This window comes from Sus scrofa, chromosome 14 (genome assembly GCF_000003025.6).
Source record: "Sus scrofa isolate TJ Tabasco breed Duroc chromosome 14, Sscrofa11.1, whole genome shotgun sequence".
In the NCBI taxonomy this organism is placed as follows: Eukaryota; Metazoa; Chordata; class Mammalia; order Artiodactyla; family Suidae; genus Sus; species Sus scrofa.
In genome coordinates, this window is record NC_010456.5 from 101,273,714 (window position 1) to 101,290,968 (window position 17,255).

Here is a 17,255-nt window from a genome sequence, read left to right on the forward strand (position 1 = left end):
TCAGAAACAGAGTGCCTTGTACTTAATTTTAGGCCAACCCTAGATCCCAGACCCCTCAAAGAGGCCACTGACATTTAAATAATTAAGAGTAATGATGAGTAATAGTGATCACTCTCTTCCAGAATTCAGCAGCACTTCTCACATATTTGGCATCTCCTTAAACTTCAGGTAGAGAGATCACAAGGGGGGCTGGGAGAGAAGAAGGCAGAGTTTTAGCTTGCAGTGCCAACACCGGAGGAAGCTCACAGCAAGAAAGGGTCCCCTTTGAGCAGTTCCAAACACAGTTATAAACTCATTTTATTATGCTTTTGAAATAAGAAAATATTATCATAAATATCTGCTCTATTAGTGAAATCACAATCTGAAAAAAAGGCCAAATGGTACAGTGGATCTACGGAAGTTACCTATTTCTTTTGCTTTTCTACTCAATTTCAAAATAGAGCTTGCAGTGATACAAAGAAAAATTTAAGATGCAGAATCATCCCACCACAATTTTGCTCTTGATTCCACAAAACACATCATTCCCAGGAATCTCTGCATTTTGAAATAAACAGTATAGGCACCTGGAAGTTAACAGTAAAATTCCATTTAGATAGCAAGGGTAATCTCCAAGATCTACATTTTCCTTACTGGTTTTTGAAAAATGCCGCTCCCCAAAGAAAAGTAAAATACAAAGGTATGCATGTATAAAGTCAGAATATCCCAAATATTTTATACAAATTTTTAAAAGCTCTGATCTCTCTGCTCATTTTTCATGAATACTTATAATACTTTAAAGAAATCACATTGCGGAACCAGATAAAATTTTACTATGATCATCACTAGGAAAAAAAAATGTAGAAGAATAGCTGTATTTCTATTTCAAAAAATATTTAGGTTTGAAGATTCAAGAAGTGACATTTACTGTAAAGTGCTATTCCCAAAACATATAACTTCATTTTAACTTTGGCTTTATACAGATTTTCTCAAACATTGTTTTTAAATTGCAAATGACAAAGTAAGTGGTTTCACACTAAATTCTCAAAAGAAGTATAAAGATAACAGGAAACATTCAAATTTCTTTTTTTTGGAAAACACCTATGAAATATTAGTTTTCTGCCACCAAATTAAGTTAGCATTTCATTCCGAAAACAATGCATTAATATGTAACTTTTTGAAATAATCCAGTTTTAGGCCAAGACTCTTGCTGAACTTGCCGAGTCAAGCCAGCATCTTCCCCATAGCTGCGTTTTTCCTCTCGGGACCCCTGGCAGGGCATTTGTGAGGACTCCCCTGGCTTTTCAGAGTCAAAAATACTTCCTTGAGGTTCAGATTTAAATTTTTGAACAATTAAAATCCCCTTTAGGAGTTCCTGTGGTGGCATAGCAGAAACAATCCGACTAGTAATGCATGAGGAGGTGGGTTCGATCCCTGGCCTCACTCAGTGGGTTAAGGATCTGGTGCTGCCATGAGCTGTGGTGTAGGTAGCAGACGTGGCTTGGATCCTCCATTGCTCTGGCTGTGGTGTAGGCTGGCAGCTGCAGCTCCAATTTGACCCCTACCCTGGGAACCTCCATATGCCGTGGGTACAGCCCTAAAAGGAAATCCCCTTTCAACTGTATGACTTGTCCCTATTTACAAGTTCAACATGACTTGGGATTCAGTGTTATAATTTAGAGGATTTTAAATGGTTGGAGACAGGCAGGGGACCAAGACTTTCTCTTCTCCCCAAGCCCTCCCTCTTCAATCTGAAGACTTTATCCCTAACCACAGGAAAGTGGAGTACTTCGGAATGAGTAAACTATTCCAATCCAATGAGTTAGGGTATGTATGTGGAAGAGCTCTATAAACTGTGGAACATCCTTCCACTAACAGTCTTAACTTTGTCCTTCCTCTCGCTGATCACAGCTGTAATTTGTGAAAGTGTTATGATGCTGGGGTTAACCCCTGAGCCTCCTCATTCAGCTGAAAAGGTCCAAGTTTCTAAGGATTATCTGTAGAGTGATAAGGAGCAATGGACATTGGAACGAATATCAGCCTAGGGAGAAAGGAATCTCGCCTTCAGAATCTCTCTAGAATAATATTTTTCAGGCAAAACTCCTAAGTCCTCTTTTGGGTAATGATGAACCCAAATGATCTGAAAAGAAAACTCTCACCAGAGACCCGCTGATTCAAGAATTCAATTCCTGCCCAGTTGGAATGCTGCCAACATTTTCCCATTCCTAACAAGAATTGTCTAAAGTTTAAAGAAATCCTTTATTTCTAAAAGGAAAAAAAAAGGGGAAGTAGGAGTTCCCGTCGTGGCGCAGTGGTTAACGAATCCGACTAGGAACCATGAGGTTGCGGGTTCGGTCCCTGCCCTTGCTCAGTGGGTTAACAATCCAGCGTTGCCGTGAGCTGTAGGTTGCAGACGCGGCTCGGATCCCGCGTTGCTGTGGCTCTGGCGTAGGCCAGTGGCTACAGCTCCGATTTGACCCCTAGCCTGGGAACCTCCATATGCTGCGGGAGCGGCCCAAAGAAATAGCAAAAAGACAAAAAAAAAAGAAAAATGGGGAAGTGTTAGTGTTAACATTACTGATAAGATTTAGAAATTGCCCTTGTGTCTTGGTGTGTTCTGCTAAATTTCGAGTCAGTATTATATGTGATAGCCTCAGAGGTGGACGCCTGGTCAGGTGGAAGTGCCTCAGTCTTAGGAAAAGAGATTTTGGTGGTGGTGGAAAGCCAGGATGCCAAACCTTTCTTCTAGTGAAGTTTTTCATTAGGATTTTAAACAGGGTTATTGAAGAATACTTTAGATTCTTCAAAAGGCAATGATTAATACAGGACCCCCTTCTCCAAACAGCATTAAAAAAAACCCTACATGTCAGTGTTTCTCTTTATCTTCTAAGTGAGGAAGGAAGATGGAGGGGAACAGAGTTTGAGACAAAGCTGCTCCCTGTGTCATTTGTTTGAATCATACCTTGAAATTACCCCTATTTACAGCTAATTATATCAGCCTTGTCCTAACAACATTCTCCAAGGTGTGCTGCTCATTGCCCAAAAGATCTTAGTTCAATTATGAGTACAAATCCCAAATGAGGAAATTCTGAGCCAATCCAGCTTGTTTTGTTATTTGCTATTTTCCCCTAGAAACATATTAATAATACAATAAATTTCCTTGGAGGGCAATGCTTCTGACAAGATAAAATGCTTCAGAAACAGGTACAATCCAATGGTCCCTCCTTTCTCAGCCCTGAAGTTTCCTAAGCTCAAGGTCATTGGTCATGTGAGGTTGGAACCAAGCATTGCTATAGCCACAGATTCCCCATCCCTCTGATCTAATTCTCTGGTTACAGAATAAGCCACTGAGCCATTGGTCCAAAGCTGCAGCTTGGGATCAGATTCTTTGGCAAGGAACCGGAGCTGGGTTTTTTTCATCTTCTTCATAAGTCTGGCAAAGGCAAGCAACACAGAACTAAAGATCATGGAAAATCCACAGAGAAGAAAGGCTGCAGTGTAGCTGCCGGTCGTATCTACAAGCCATCCTGTAACAAGCAACAAAAAATGATATTGCTGAGTTGAACATTCAGTTATTTACTCACTCTATAATCTAATAATTTGTGAGGATAATAACAACAGACTACTAGCACTACCACTATAATTTTGACACAAAAAAGCAGTTCTCCTAAAAAACTGCACAGCAGCAGAAAAATGCATTCTATTTTCTAGGGAAACTTCTAAAATGGTTTTTAGGTAAAGTGCTTGGACATGTCAATTTCTTAATATTCACACAATAAATATTAGTACTATTAATCCCATGAAATATGGTAGAAAAGATTTTAAAAAGATCATTCAAATTACTATGTTGGGATTATTCCTTTATCTTGGGTGTTAGGAGAATATAATTGCACAGAATGCTAGTAGTAGTACTCCCAGCATCCTCTACTGCCTATATCCTAAGTAACATAAGATGCTTCTAGATACAGCAGAATTCAAATTTTCTATTAGATCCAGTCATCATACCCCACTCAGTTTGAAAATCAGATCTTTGGGCCAGCTTAGAAGTTTCAAATGCAAACTTTCAAAAGCTTAATTCTGTAATCACATCTTTTTTTTTTAATCTTTTATTACAACAAAGTAACCACAATATCCATTCCAGCTCTAAATTTGGAGAACCAGGGTATACGATACTCAAAATATAGGTCACAATAATCAGAGACTCAATGGAGTAAAATCAGAGGAAATTATTTTGCAGTTAAAAAGGTTTTTAATTCCTCCCAAACTTTACTTATATGCTAAGAAAATCCATCAGAGAAGTATATTTCTCCTCTCACCTACCTCAAATCTGTTAATCAAAAACAGTATGCAAAGAGTGTTAGAAGCCCCACAAAGTTTCCTGTAATCCAAATTACTCTCAGTTTTTTTTTTTTGTTTGTTTTTTGTTTTTTCTTTTTAGGGCTGCACCTGCAGCATATGGAGATTTCCAGGCTAAGGATCGAATCGGAGCTACAGCTGCCGACCTATGCCACAGCCACAGTGACACAGGATCTGAGCTGTGTCTGCGATCTACACCACAGCTCACAGCAACACCAGATCTTAACCCACTGAGTGAGGCCAGGGATTGAACCTGAAATGTCATGGTTCCAAGTGGGATTTGTTTCCGCTGCGCCACGATGGGAACTCCCAGATATTTTAGTTAACATGTGATTTATTTGTGCATTTCTGTAGCAGCAAATAGGAGACTGAGTAGAGAATAGACATATGTTTATTTTTTGTCTTTTTAGTGCTGCACCTGCAGCATATGGAAGTTCCCAGGCTAGGGTCAAATTGGAGCTGCAGCTGCCAGCCTATGCCACAGCCACAGCAATGTCAGATTCAAGCCGCAACTGTGACCTATGCTGCACCTTGCAGCAACGCCGGATCCTTAACCCACTGAGTGAGGATACTAGTCAGGTTTTTAACCCACTAAGCCATGGCGGGAACTCTGAGAGTAGACATCTTAAAGATAAGAGAAGTATTACAATAGCATCCCACACCCCAATCCTCTAATACCTGGCATGAGTATAATGTCTGATTTGCCAAATGAAGGCCATGGTTTGAAAAAAAGGATCCAGGAATCTCAACTTATGTCCTGTGACTTTGTAACAGAATTACACTATTCCTGAAGGTTAGTAAATACAAAAATTGGCTATGGAGGGAGACTGTGGGAACATCTAAGGGGCAATTCCCCGAAATGAAGCACTAAACATACAGTCCTATATCATGGAGTCTAAACTGATGAGAAATTCTCAGCTGCAGCCATCAAGCAGCCTCAATTTTCTCAAGTTTGCTGCTTTAGCAATCGCTGAGGTTTGGAAATAACCCTGACTCATCTATTCACAATGGAAGCTAAAGCAGAAATCCTGCCTTCTCCAAAAAATTCCCTTCCTCCTTCTAGGCAAATGCTTGGCTCATTTATCTTTTATCTGTCTTCAGAGACCTTCTTCACTCTCAGCTTTAATCTAGGCAGATAATAATCTGGACTAATTATTCTCAATCTTTGGTGTACATGAGTATCATAGGAAAACTGGCTAAGAATATAGATGCCTAGAACTCACCCCAGTGATTCAGATCATGCAGGAGGGCCAAGGAATCTGCATTCTAACAAGGGTCCCAAGGGATTCTAATGCAGGTGGTCCCAAGACCTCATTCTGAGACACCAGTCTAGACCACACACTCTAGGAAGGAGGAATGGATTCTGACCTGTTTGCTGCTGCACTGACAACTTATAGTGCCAAGCACAGTGCTGGTGTACCCAAGCAATAAATATCTGTTGACTTATTTAATGCATGCAATGAATATTTGTTGCATTACTTATTTAATCATGTTTTTAATTTCTATAGGATTGTATAGGTTACAAAACATTCTAGATGCTTTAACTTATGATTCCTAAATCTATATCCCCAAATCCAGTCTCTTTCTAAAGCTCAGATTTCATCCTTAAACAGTGCTGTGGAGCATTTTGTGGGGTACTTCAGGTATCCGAGTATGCCTAAATATTACATTTATTATTTTTCTGGCAAAGCTACTCTCTCCAACTTTCTTATTTCTTTCAACTATGCCATTATCTCCTAAGTTATCTTGGGCTTCTTTCCCTCCTCCAACCCCACATGCTAAATTCAGCTGATTTTTTTCCCCTAAATTTCCTCCTTGCCCCCCAGAGCTCACTCTCATGCTTCTCCCCTCAAGTGCCAGATCCATTACTAGATCATGCTTTCTAAAAATATACCCATTACCTTTGCACACAAGTTGTACTGCTATCCATAGTCTCTGAAGAATATATCCATAGTCTGCTTCAGCTGGCATTCAAGACACTCCACTATGACACCCACACTTTATCATTTCACCTTCACCACCTACTGCCCCTGTTGGAATCCTGTACTCCAGCCAGATTTCCCTCTGAATGTGCCCAACTTATTTATAAGTTGGAACAGCTGCTCATTCCATGGCTCCACTCACCAGTGTGGAATGGAATCAAGATCCTAATTTGAGACTTTTTCCTTCCAAGTAGGCTAAGGTGCCCCAGTTAGTTGGATGACGATTATAAAACAAGGATGTAGGTGCAACCATGATGTTCTGATGGCTCTTGCATCCTTTCTCCTTCACTCTTCCCAACTTACTTCCAATCCTCATGGTGTGTGTGTGTGTGTGTGTGTGTGTAAGTTCACTACATTTATATCAATATGACAAAGAGAATAAGTGACTGGGGGTTTTCTCTGGAAACTTACCTGCGATGGGCGGGCTCACCAAATAGGGCACTGCGTGAAGGAAATATACTACACCAAGTGCGGATGACAAAGAGGTGGTCCCCACTATTTCGGCAGTCACTACTGGTATCAAAGTCACATAGGCACCATCAAAGTAGCCAAAGGTACAAGCAAAAGGCACAAGCAGGGGGAGACTTTGAAGCATCGGGAGGCAGAGATAGCAGAGCCCATCCAGTCCCACGGCAAAGAGGTAGCAAACGTACTGGTAATTCTTCAGACACCTGTGGATTTGAAGAACAAGAATGAATGCAATAAGTACAGGTTCTACCAAAGAGCTTTAGAGCCACGACCAGGCAGTAGTAAGCACTGCAGTTATTTACAGAGATGGCCTCATCATTGTGGGTTTTCTACATTGTCTTCCTGTCTTTCTTTTCCTATGTGCAAATGCAAGGATGTATCTTCCCAGGAAGCATGGTATGGTAGAAAATAATACATGCTCCAAAATCAGAAAGATAGAAGTTTGAATCTAGTTCTACCAATTAGTTCTACTAGTATTTTCTAGAAGTCTACCATATTCGATGCTTTCAAATATGTCATCCATTGGTATCTGGCACATCATGTATGCTCAACAAACCAAGTGGTTATATCAAGAGGAAGCCATGATGTGAAGACATGAAAACGATTTGCCAGAGATTAGGAAGGTCTTCTACTAGGATTAAGTCTTATTTCAAGACTTCCGCACTGGTATTTCCATGAAGATTTTCCTTTGTAGGTCCAAACCCATCTGTGATATCAATAATTTTAAAGACTCTGTATAATATCAGCAGCACCAGCGATTTATGCTTTACAGATGTTTTTCCACCCATGATCTCATTTGAGCCTCACAAAATGCTACAAGGTCAATGGGCAAACATCGAGCTGGCCCGTTGGACAGATGAAGACGCTTGAGGATCTGAGAGCTAGGTGATTTTTCTCTAGGTCACAGGGACCCTAATGTGGGGGTAGAACCAGCCCAAGAACGTGGGTCCCATGCATCTCAGACTAGAGACCCTTCACCCAGACCTATACCAGGCTGCTTCGTATTGAGTTATTTGTTTGCAAAAATAGATACCCTTTGCTCCCGCCTCCTTAATCACTAAAAATGTGAATTCAATCTTAAATATTATATTCATAACACTAGAGAAACACATTTGGATCCTGATTAATTTCCAAAGACCTAACGCGGAGATGTCACATGATGATAATAGCTCTCCCAGGTCACAGTGCAAGTGCCAAGAGTCTATCACTTAGGAGCTTGCTCTCTTCAATCCAAACAGATCAGCATTAGCTGAAGAAACTACTCAATACATTTCTTATAACTTTGGTTTCTAAGCCTAAATTATAATGAAAGTATTTGCTATCCGCACTGGCAAACATAAATATGTGGCTACAGGCAACGTGTTATTACTGACTTGATCCTCCTGCCTAGACTGGATTCTGTTCCTCTCTCTATTGCCAGCCAGTCTCTGGGGTGGTTCAAAAGAAAAACTAAATGTCCAGCCAGAAGCTGTCTTACCAGAGGACTCACCTGACTTAGGATAGAAGTAAATTTGTCACCAGAACTTATAGCTACCCCAGGTTCTGCCATTTAGATATAGCCACCATTCTAAACCATCTAGAACAGGTGTCAGCAGGGAGTTCCCATTGTGGCACAGCAGAAACAAATCCAACTAGGAACAATGAGGTTTCAGGTTCGATCCCTGGCCTCACTCAGTGGGTTAAGGATCCGTCATTGCTGTGAGCTGTGGTTTCGTTCACAGATGTGGCTCGGATCCTGCATTGCTGTGGCTGTGGTGTAGGCCAGCCGCTGTAGCTCTGATTAGATCCCTACCCTGGGAACCTCCATACACTGCAAGTGCAGCCCTCAAAAGAAAAAAAAAAAAGAACAGTGTCAGCAAACTATGGCCAAATCCAGCCCAACACCTTTTTTTTTGACTCACTATACACTAAGAATGGTTTTTGAATGGTTGGGGAAAAAAATCAAAAGAACAAATAAAGTTTTATGACGTAAAAAGTACATGAGAAATTAAAATTTCAGTGTCCTTAGATAAAATCTTATTGGAACACAGCCACTATATTTTGATCACATTTTTCTTTTCTTTTCTTTTTTTTTTTTTTTTTTTTTTGTCTTTTTAGCTATTTCTTGGGCAGCTCCCGCGGCATATGGAGGTTCCCAGGCTAGGGGTCGAATCGGAGCTGTAGCCACCAGCCTACGCCAGAGTCACAGCAACGCGGGATCTGAGCCGCGTCTGCAACCTACGCCACAGCTCATGGCAACGCCGGATCGTTAACCCACTGAGCAAGGACAGGGACCGAACCCACAACCTCATGGTTCCTAGTCGGATTCGTTAACCACTGTGCCACAACGGGAACTCCCTTCTTTTCTTTTTTTTTTTTTTAATGACCATGCCCTTGGCCTGTGGAAGTTCCCAGGCCTGGGACTGAATCTGAGCTGCCGCTGTGGCAATGCTGGATCTTTATCCCACTGCACTGGGCCAGGGATTGAACCTGAGACTCCACAGCACCCCGAGCCACTGCAGTCAATTCTTAACCCACCACACCACGCTGGACACTTAGTTACATAGTTCTATAGGTGCTTTTGTGCTACAACAGTAGAGCTGGGTAGTTGGGATCCATATGACCCACACAGCCAATGTGACTTTGATAATCATCTGACCCTTTAAAAATAATATTTGCCGACCTCTGACTAGAAGAACCAACCAGAGAGTTGCCTTCAGATACTGAAAACTTGTTAAATTATTCAGACCGAGTATTCTAGAGGGTAAGGTCACAAAGCTTAAAGTCCCTGGTGGGGAACCAATGGTGGTTTCACGGATTTTACCTTCTGTCAGTTAGCCATCCAAATGTGATATTGCCAATAATGTCTATCACCCCAAGTATGGACATAAGAAAAGCAGCTTGCTGGTGACTCACTCCAACACTCAAAGCATAAGGCACCAGGTACACAAAGAGAGGGCTGCAGCCGTAAGCCATAAACAGAACAGAGATGGCTAACACAACGAAGTCTGACATCAGTAAAAAACTGTACTCCTGCTGCAAAGAGCCACAGAGGCAGGTGTGCACCCATTTTTTCGTCCAAGTCGAACAGGGAGACCCCTGCTTCAAGTCTTGTGTCTGAGTTCTGCACACATGGTTCTGCTCTGGAGTCGAACGGTCCTCTTTAAGAGTAATTGGCCGCATCAAGGCACCGCAAACACAGAGATTCAAAACGAAGCCCCCCAGGATGAGTAATGCTCCCCTCCAGGAGAACTGTTCAATGAGGAGCTGAACCACGGGGGCCAGGATGAAGATGCCAATGCCACTTCCCGACATGGAGATGCCATAGGCCAGGGCTTTCCGTCTGTTGAAATACTTGCCAACCATGGCAATGGCTGGAGAGTAACAAAGTGCAAATCCAAGACCTGGGGATAGAGAGAGCTCTGTGAGTGCTGGGGGTACACCGTGAAAGCCAAAGAAGGACATTTCTCAAAATAACACTGTGGATTAAAGCGAACCTGACCTTCAACTAAACCCTTGTAAAAGCGCTATCTACACCAAGCTGAAAATGAGTCTCCCCTCACCCGCCATCCACTATTTTGGAAAGGAAAGCCCATGTATGACTTTCTTCTTGGGAAGAAAAGTCGTAAGGAATATGACATAAGTAAGATGAAATGAACTTAAAAACCATTATACCAGCTAAATTCAAAATAACGAGAAAATCAGGATAACGCTGACCTGAGACATTTATTCTCCCCACCAATACTTCTTTTTTAACACGTTAAAATTAATTTTAATAAATTAATTTATCTTTGAATAATTTAATAATACTTAAAATATCCAGGGAATGACTTCAATTCTTGAGTGCCTGTGAAGACACAAACCTGATCATTTGGACCACTCTAGAATTTGGATTGAAATAGCATATGCGACCCCGGGAAAGTTCCAGAGTAATTTTACACGTTGGGAAACAACGTGCTAATTTTATAGCATGGACACACGGCAACCTGAAAGGGTCCCTTAGAGTCAGAAGAAAGCCTCTTAGAGATTTTCCACTTCTATTCCTTTTAAGTGAAGTAAATCTGAAGGGCTTTAAATCTGGAATCTAAATGTCAAGGGAGGAAAAGGAGAACTACCTGCAGCTGCTCCCATCTGCAGTGCAGATGCAGTGAGCCATGATCCCAATTTGCCTGGACTTAGGGGTCTCCTAGATGTAAGACTTTCAGCACCAAGACCAGGACAGTTCCTGGTGAACGGGGATGATGGGACACCCTCCCCTCACTGTCAGGCCCTTTGGGAACTGGGTACAGAGAAGTGGGTATCTCTTTTAGTGACAGAGGTAGATTTACAACCTCACTATGAGATTATATCCTTTATTGGCCTCATCATGCTACCCCAGTGGCCCAGACAAGAGTTAGTGCTACTCTCCCCTCTGAGTGATGGGGCTATTCTAGTGCCACCAACCAGACCACGTTGATCCTACAGAGTCCCCTTAAGTGTGATTTATGGCATGCATACATGTTGCTTCTCTTTCTCTGGGGCTCATTCTCTAAAACATACTTCCATAACCTTGAAAGAGACTGTACAATGTAAGAATAGTCACAAGGGACTTTCTTTTTAAAATTGTAACCCCCCATTTATTGGATAATAATACTCACTATAAAGTAAGGGCACCGCAGGTCAACCATGGATAGTATTTCAACGTCTCGGCAAAGATGTTTGGGAGAACGATCATTGCTAAACATTTATGTTGCCCTGGCTAATAGCTCTCTGCTTCTGAGTAAAGAATCTCAGCCCCACACTGCTCCCAAAGCCAGCCGGCCCTATGGTCCCGTGGCTGAATTAAAGTGGCGATACATTTGCACCACAGTACGATGGTCAATTGCATTTCTAGCTCTTTTGTTTAACTGCTAGGTAGGCAGACATTCAGCTAAATTATGCATCTAACAAAATGAATATTTTATGAGTTACTGCTCTGTCGGTAGGCTTGACAACCCCTGAATTGGGGGGTGGGGGAAAAGGGTGGTACAAAGTGCCCTTACCTGTAAGAACTCCCAGAGTGAGGTAGAGATGCTTCAGACTGGTGGCAAATGAGCCCAGGATGAGACCAGTAGATGCAAGCAAGCCACCCAGCATGATTCCCACTTGACAGGATAAATGGTTACTGACAACACTCCCAAGTGGAGCTTCAAAAACAATAACAAAGAGGTTCAACAGAAAGGCCTTGAGGGCAACGTGAAAAGGCTGCAGTGCCGCACTGGCAGTGCAGAGAACGATCCATCTTTAAAGCATCTAGTCCACCCCACCCATTCTACAGACTTGGAAACTGAGGAGAGAAGAAATGACTTGTCCATGGTCACCCAGAGAATAAGCAGCAAAGCTGGAATGAGGATCAAGTCTCCCGACTTGCATTTAAGTGCTTATCCACATCTCCTTTCCATGACAGTCACACTCCCAGGACCAAGGGGTGTTTTTTAAACAGTGAATCAGCTCCTTGTTTAAACTACCTGACACCTACACAGCAATGTGCCTTGTCTGTTTCATACAGTATTGATCATACACAATTAGCAATAAGTATGACAGTTCAATGGTAGGGAAGGAAAGTGGGTGACACTGTGTCACCAGCAGTGTTAGGCAGGAAAAGGCTGGGGAGAGAGACTGTAGACAAATTCCACAATCTGGCACTGCTTCTGGCCTTTAGGAAACCCTGTGGATGAGAAATCAAACCCCAGAAAATCTAGGAAATGCCATGATGACATTTTGGTAGGCCTCTCTATTTGTGGTTCAACAGTGTGTCAGAATGGTGTCAGCTTCCAGGTTTATAAAATAATAATTGAAACTGGAAGAGGTCAAAAAGAAATTGAAGTTTGGGGGATATGACATGCCCACGACTACCTAGAAGTATGTTGCTCAGGGGACCTGACACCAAGAGCAGGGTTATTTCACCCTGTTCATCTGGCTCCTTGGCCTCCCAGACTGATGGCAGAGGTGATGGGTGGGGAAAGCATGTAAGTTTCTTTCTAAAGAACATTCATGCCAACACCAGTACTCCCAGTAACAAGATCTGAAGAAACAATTCTCTGGGCATCTGTGGAGTATAATTTTTATATTGATCAGATTAAAATTGGGGACTGATTCAAATGTACATGATAGATTCAGTCATCAGCCTAATATCCCCTGTCTGGTTAGAAGAGTGGTTGGCTGTATGTATAACCTCTGGAGAAAATGAATGAGCGAATCCCCTGAAAATAGATAATTCTCTAGGCTGCTGCTGCTATGGTTATTGAAAAAATTTACACCAAACTCAATGAATAATGTTCATTTCTCTGTTCATCATAGGGCAGACATGGCATTAATGGGTGTCCTGGATGTGACTCTCCAGCCTCTTGTCCATACTCTGAGCTCAACTAATGTTACCAGGTGAGCAAGTGGATATATGGTAACTGGGTACAAAAGGCCTCAAGGCCTTGGAGAGACTTTAAAACCACCGAATCTCGCATGACCCTGCTTTAGCTCAACGCCTCACATGGTCATTGTGACCATCTGGATCACTGAAGGCCATTTATTCCTCTTTGGGGGATTATAAATATTCTCCAAAAGATAACAGTGAGAGAACTGAGTCGCCTGTATCCTCTGTGAAAGACAAGCATGGCTGTCTTGGCGTGTTCACAAAGGCTGTGACTAAGCAACTGACCCTGAAAACCAAGCGATCACCTTACTGGTTAAAAAACACAGGCTAGAAAATCCAAAGATAGGATTTTTTGATCCCTTATGACCTTCCAACATCATCAGTAGTAAGAGTCAACTTTAGCTGTCTCATGAAACATTTTAGTCCTAGAGTTGCTCTTAAATTCTTCCCAAAGAAATATATTTCAACACAATTCAATGGATTCCTGATTCCGTACATTTCTTTTTGTCTCTTTTTTTTCCCTTTAGGGCTGCACCTGCGGCACATGGAGGTTCCCAGGATAGGGGTCTGATTGGAGATACAGCTGCCGGCCTATGTCAAAGCAACGCTGGATCCAAGCAGTGTCTGCGACCTACACCACAGCTCAGAGCAATACCAGATCCTTAACCCACTGAGCGAGGCCAGGGATCGAACCCGTAACCTCATGGTTCCTAGTCGGATTCGTTAACCACTGAGCCATGACAGGAACTCTGTGACTCTGTACATTTTTAAAAAAAATAAATATGAATTAGTACTCAGAATGGAATAGATGACATTATTGGAGTTAGTAAATAATATCATAGTTCTCTTTGCCAAGACATGGCTTAAAGAGATAACAGTTTTCTAAAACATTCAGGAGCCATCTAATTGAAAGGATTAAATGTGCCTAGACTGCAAATAGAGCATTTCAGTTTGACACAATCTCAGAATATCTCTACAGCACTAATTTAATAACTTTGGTTGGAAGTTTTTAAAAAGAAAAATCTCAAGGTTAGTTTTCCTTTATTATACAGATGGAATGAGAGATTCCTTGAATCTTGAGAACACTCTGTACAACCTAGATAGTACATTTCAGGTCTCATGAATGAAATTACAGCCATGGTGAATATGTTTATTTCATGATTGCACCATCCTATTCTTATCCAATACTTCTCTAAGAATGAAGACTTATGCATGAATAATGAAATCCATGAGCCAAATTTTAAACCCTCTGAAAGAAAAGAGTGAAAACAAGACTTAAGATGCAATGCACATATTGTTGGCACTCATTTAAGGAGATCACAAAGAAATGGCTCATAGTGCTTTCCAATGACTGTTTACATGGCTGGGGAATGAGGGGACCACAGCATTCAGAAGAAAGCACACACATACTGTATGGATAACTGCTTCCAAAATCAGGACAAGTCTTATGATGCCCAGCTCCCTATCTCAACATGGAAGAGCCAAATGGTATGTGTCCATTTGACTGTATTAACTAGCCAGTCCATCAGCCAAGACCATTAATTCCAAAGGCACTTTGGCTGGGTTTGGCTAAAGGCAGGATGATTTTTTTTTCTTTTTTACATAGTTTTAGCCAATTTTTACCATGCCCTTCTACTCAGAAAAACTGGTAATCAAAGGCAGAGGAAGGTCATTGTCATGAATGGTTCAAGGGGAGCCAGTAACTGTCTATCTCTGGAAATACTCACCACAGAGCATGGTCACACAGTCTACAATGGAATGGATCCAGGCTGTCTGTGCATAGTCCTGAGAGAAGTATGTCTGGAACTCCACAAAAAAAATGGAAATACATCTGAAAAATACAATGCAAGCATTTTACACATGAAAAAATAAATGAACCTGGATTTGAATCAGAGTTTAAAGTTTTGGTTGAATCAGCTGTTTCCAAAGTTTTTTTAATTGGTTTTCAGTGGTATGTTACTGGGTTTTTATTTGTTTTCAGTGGTATGACAAGTGGGAAGTTAGAAAGCTAACAATTGGGACATTTTAAGAAATAAGCACAAGTTGGAGTTCCCGTCGTGGCTCAGTGGTTAAGGAATCCGACTAGGAACCATGGGGTTGCGAGTTTGATCTCTGGCCTTGCTCAGTGGGTTAAGGATCCCGCGTTGCCGTGAGCTGTGGTGTGGGTTGCAGACGCGGCTTTGATCCTGTGTTGCTGTGGCTGTGGCGTAGGCTGGTGGCTACAGCTCCAATTCGACCTCTAGCCTGGGAACCTCCATATGCTGCAGGAGTGGCCCAAGAAATGGCAAAAAGACAAAATAAATAAATAAATAAAAAGAAATAAGCACAAGTGTTTGTCCACTAGAGGGGCTGAGGAAGCCACGTGGATATGAAGATCACTGCTGGAGGGAAGGTCTTATGGCAAAATATGGCAGGTCAAAAACATGGATTCTTATTCATCTTAATATTTTATTAACATCTGTAATTTCTAAGAGGCTGTCTTACAAGTTACTATTTGATGATAAAGTGCTATACACCACACAGCAATTTCCCTTCTAGGTTTTAATCAAAGATAATAAACAGATGATGAGAATAACAATAACACATATAAAAGCATATATTCTGGAGAACTATTCATAATAGCCAAATATTATAACCAATCTTTTTGTCCATCAGTAAAGTCCTGATTAAGTAACTTATAGCATATAAACAAAATGAAATATTATTAAGTATCAAAAATGATTTGATTTGTGTTTATTGATTTGGAAATACATTCACAATATAATGTCAAGTAAAAAAGTAAGTTCCAAAATAGTTCATAGAGTAAGGGCTTATTTTTATAAAAACATAGTTCGTGTAAGTAGAAAAAGCCTGAAAGCATACAAACCAAAATGTATCCAGTCTTAAATATGAATGGTGAGGTTATAAATAATTTTTGTCTTGATTTGGCATTTTGAATGGTTTTACAGTGAACATGATCTCTTATACGATCAGAAATATATGTGTATGTGTATATATACATGTAATGGGGATATATACAGAGACATAAACAAAGAAACGGAAAGTTTTATGTTGAAAAAACAGCTAATTATTTAGGAAAAACAAGACATAAGAAAGCTAGAAGCAATAGCTTGTATCACTGTACAACTTGGAATGAAGCGCACACAGATTAGCACGGTGTCCTAATTCAGGACAGGAAGCTTTTAGAGTTCCATGATAGCTGGGAAAGAAATCAGGCCTTGCAGCTTGAGGATGAGATAGGAGGTTATCTGTCTCTTGTCAGGACTACATTCCAACTCATATGCTTCAGCAGCCCATAGTATGGTATGGGTTGGAATAAGAATAGCCTTTGTATTCTATTCTCCCTTTCCAGTTGCTGCTGGATGTGAAGGTGGGTGATGGAGAAGTTAAAGAAGCGGGAAGAGAATCATGTTGAATCAGGGCAGCTGTGTTATACAGATTTATGGTCTTAACAACCTAAACAGTTGCACAGAATCTGGCACTCTGAATCATTAAACCTGGTTTAATTCAGCTGTCACTGTCTTAAAATTCCTAATAATTTTATCTTGGAATTTTTGTAAGTGAAATCCAACGGGACAATGGAACATGCATGTGAGCAGAGGAGATCCACACATTCTTTAGTCTGCAATTCTTTGCCTTTCCATTCGCACATAGGGTTAGAGATGCCCCCAGGCACGGAATTCCAGTAGACTCTCATATGGGAGTCCACTAAGACTCAGAGTGAGTACAAGGTAAGTGTCTTTCTTATACCTTCAACTGAATGAGCATGAGTGTAGGGGAGTGAGGGAGGCCCTGCTTTCCTTTCAAACCAAAACGTACTTCAAATGCACAAAGAAGGCAATAACGTTCCAAGAAACAAAAGGGCCAAGGATTTCTATCAGATCCTTTCTTAATTCCTGGAGCTTCTCTGTACCAGCCAACCACTTATGCTAAAAATGATGACACAGAATAAAAGGGAAAGATGGAGCTACTGGTAAATAAAGATGAAGCGGTAAACATGCTCTAATTTAACATTTTCATTTTTCTCTATTTAGAACAACACCCAACAGAAAATTTAAAACATCATGAAAAATAGAGAAAAAAGGAAAAACTTTGTATGTCAGTAC

The 17,255-nt window shown here is 41.1% G+C and overlaps 1 protein-coding gene across 6 annotated transcripts in view; it reads right to left on the minus strand.

The window, feature by feature from the left end:
* The window catches only part of SLC16A12 (solute carrier family 16 member 12), a 94,374-nt gene continuing 77,382 nt past the window's right edge, over positions 264–17,255 (minus strand). For 5 of the 6 annotated variants that reach the window (XM_021073518.1, XM_021073517.1, XM_021073515.1 and 2 more), the window contains 5 exons: positions 14,877–14,980; positions 11,783–11,926; positions 9,586–10,165; positions 6,726–6,985; positions 264–3,503 (listed from right to left, as the gene is read on the minus strand). In XM_021073518.1, coding sequence (XP_020929177.1) covers positions 3,241–3,503; positions 6,726–6,985; positions 9,586–10,165; positions 11,783–11,926; positions 14,877–14,980 — 1,351 coding nt within the window. In that variant the 3' untranslated portion in view covers positions 264–3,240. The remainder of the gene's footprint in view (positions 3,504–6,725; positions 6,986–9,585; positions 10,166–11,782; positions 11,927–14,876; positions 14,981–17,255) is intronic. The other variant, XM_013983535.2, reaches the window with a different exon arrangement.